The 1,027-nt window shown below is 33.4% G+C and overlaps 1 protein-coding gene across 1 annotated transcript in view; it reads right to left on the bottom strand.

Annotated features, from left to right (window-relative positions):
• Positions 1–541: 541 nt before the first annotated feature.
• The window catches only part of LOC117175336, a 2,436-nt gene continuing 1,950 nt past the window's right edge, over positions 542–1,027 (bottom strand). Inside the window, exon 2 of the mRNA XM_033365045.1 lies at positions 542–881. Coding sequence (XP_033220936.1) covers positions 542–881 — 340 coding nt within the window. The remainder of the gene's footprint in view (positions 882–1,027) is intronic.

Genomic DNA, 1,027 nt, shown 5'->3' with positions numbered 1-1,027 from the left:
TTTTTCAATAAAAAATTTGCATAGTTCTAAGCATCGTGTAAGAGTAAAATGATTCACGAATATCTATCGTCCGTCTGCCGCAAACAAAGTTTACGTTGCCCACCTATCACCAACGTGGAGGTCGACGAATAACGATAGTCTCTTTTTTTTTTAAGGGATTTTATATATTTTTTTTACATTTTTTTTATGGAGAATTTTTTTCATTTCAGATTTCAATCCGTTGAAATCATTTTGATCCTGCTGTTTTAGAATGTAATTTTGAGAAACAATGTAAGCAGCGATACATGTTGCAATCAATGCAAAATCTAGTAGTCCTCTGGCGACATTGTTCATTATTACATAATGCTCTTCTTCGTGATTCGTATCTGTGAGTTTCGAAATCACCTAGTTTTGATTGCGACAAATATTTCCTGCTGATTTCTTTACAGAAATCTTTCGTTTTCAATTTAGCTATATTATTCTTGTTGCAAATTTTCCAAATTACGGCAGCATTTGTAATTGATGATTCTATTATTCGTGAAAAAATTTTTAAAGTCCATTTCTATGAAGTAATAGATGGAGAAGCTTTTTTGCATCTGAAATCGTGCAAATCTACCCCTCCCATGTAATTATTATACAAAGAAAAAGCTCGAGGAAATCCTAGTTCTACTCTCTCTTGAGCAGCTCGTGAAAATCTTTTCACTGGGATTATGGAAAGAATAGAGACTTGTTTTGAGTCTATTACACTGATAAAATTCATCGCACTGATGCGATCATGACTTACTTTGTACGATCCTCGCGGATCATTTTTTGCAAATTCATGCTTTTCTTTCACTCTGTCTTTACGGACAGTTCCTGTTGATCGTAAACCACATTTATGCAGGTGGATGAGTAAATCTGGGCTGGTAAGGAAATAATCAAAATACAGATGATAATCAGATAATTTTTTTCGTGAAAGGCCATTGAGAAGTGGATTGAACTGAAAGTGCTGTTGAGAAAAAACCAAATTGTTGAATATTTTGCCGGAATAAATTTAATATTTTACGAA

Source organism: Belonocnema kinseyi, chromosome 6 (assembly GCF_010883055.1).
Source record: "Belonocnema kinseyi isolate 2016_QV_RU_SX_M_011 chromosome 6, B_treatae_v1, whole genome shotgun sequence".
NCBI lineage: Eukaryota > Metazoa > Arthropoda > Insecta > Hymenoptera > Cynipidae > Belonocnema > Belonocnema kinseyi.
Note: the sequence above shows the minus strand (reverse complement) of the source record. Positions and strands in the feature narration are given on the sequence as shown.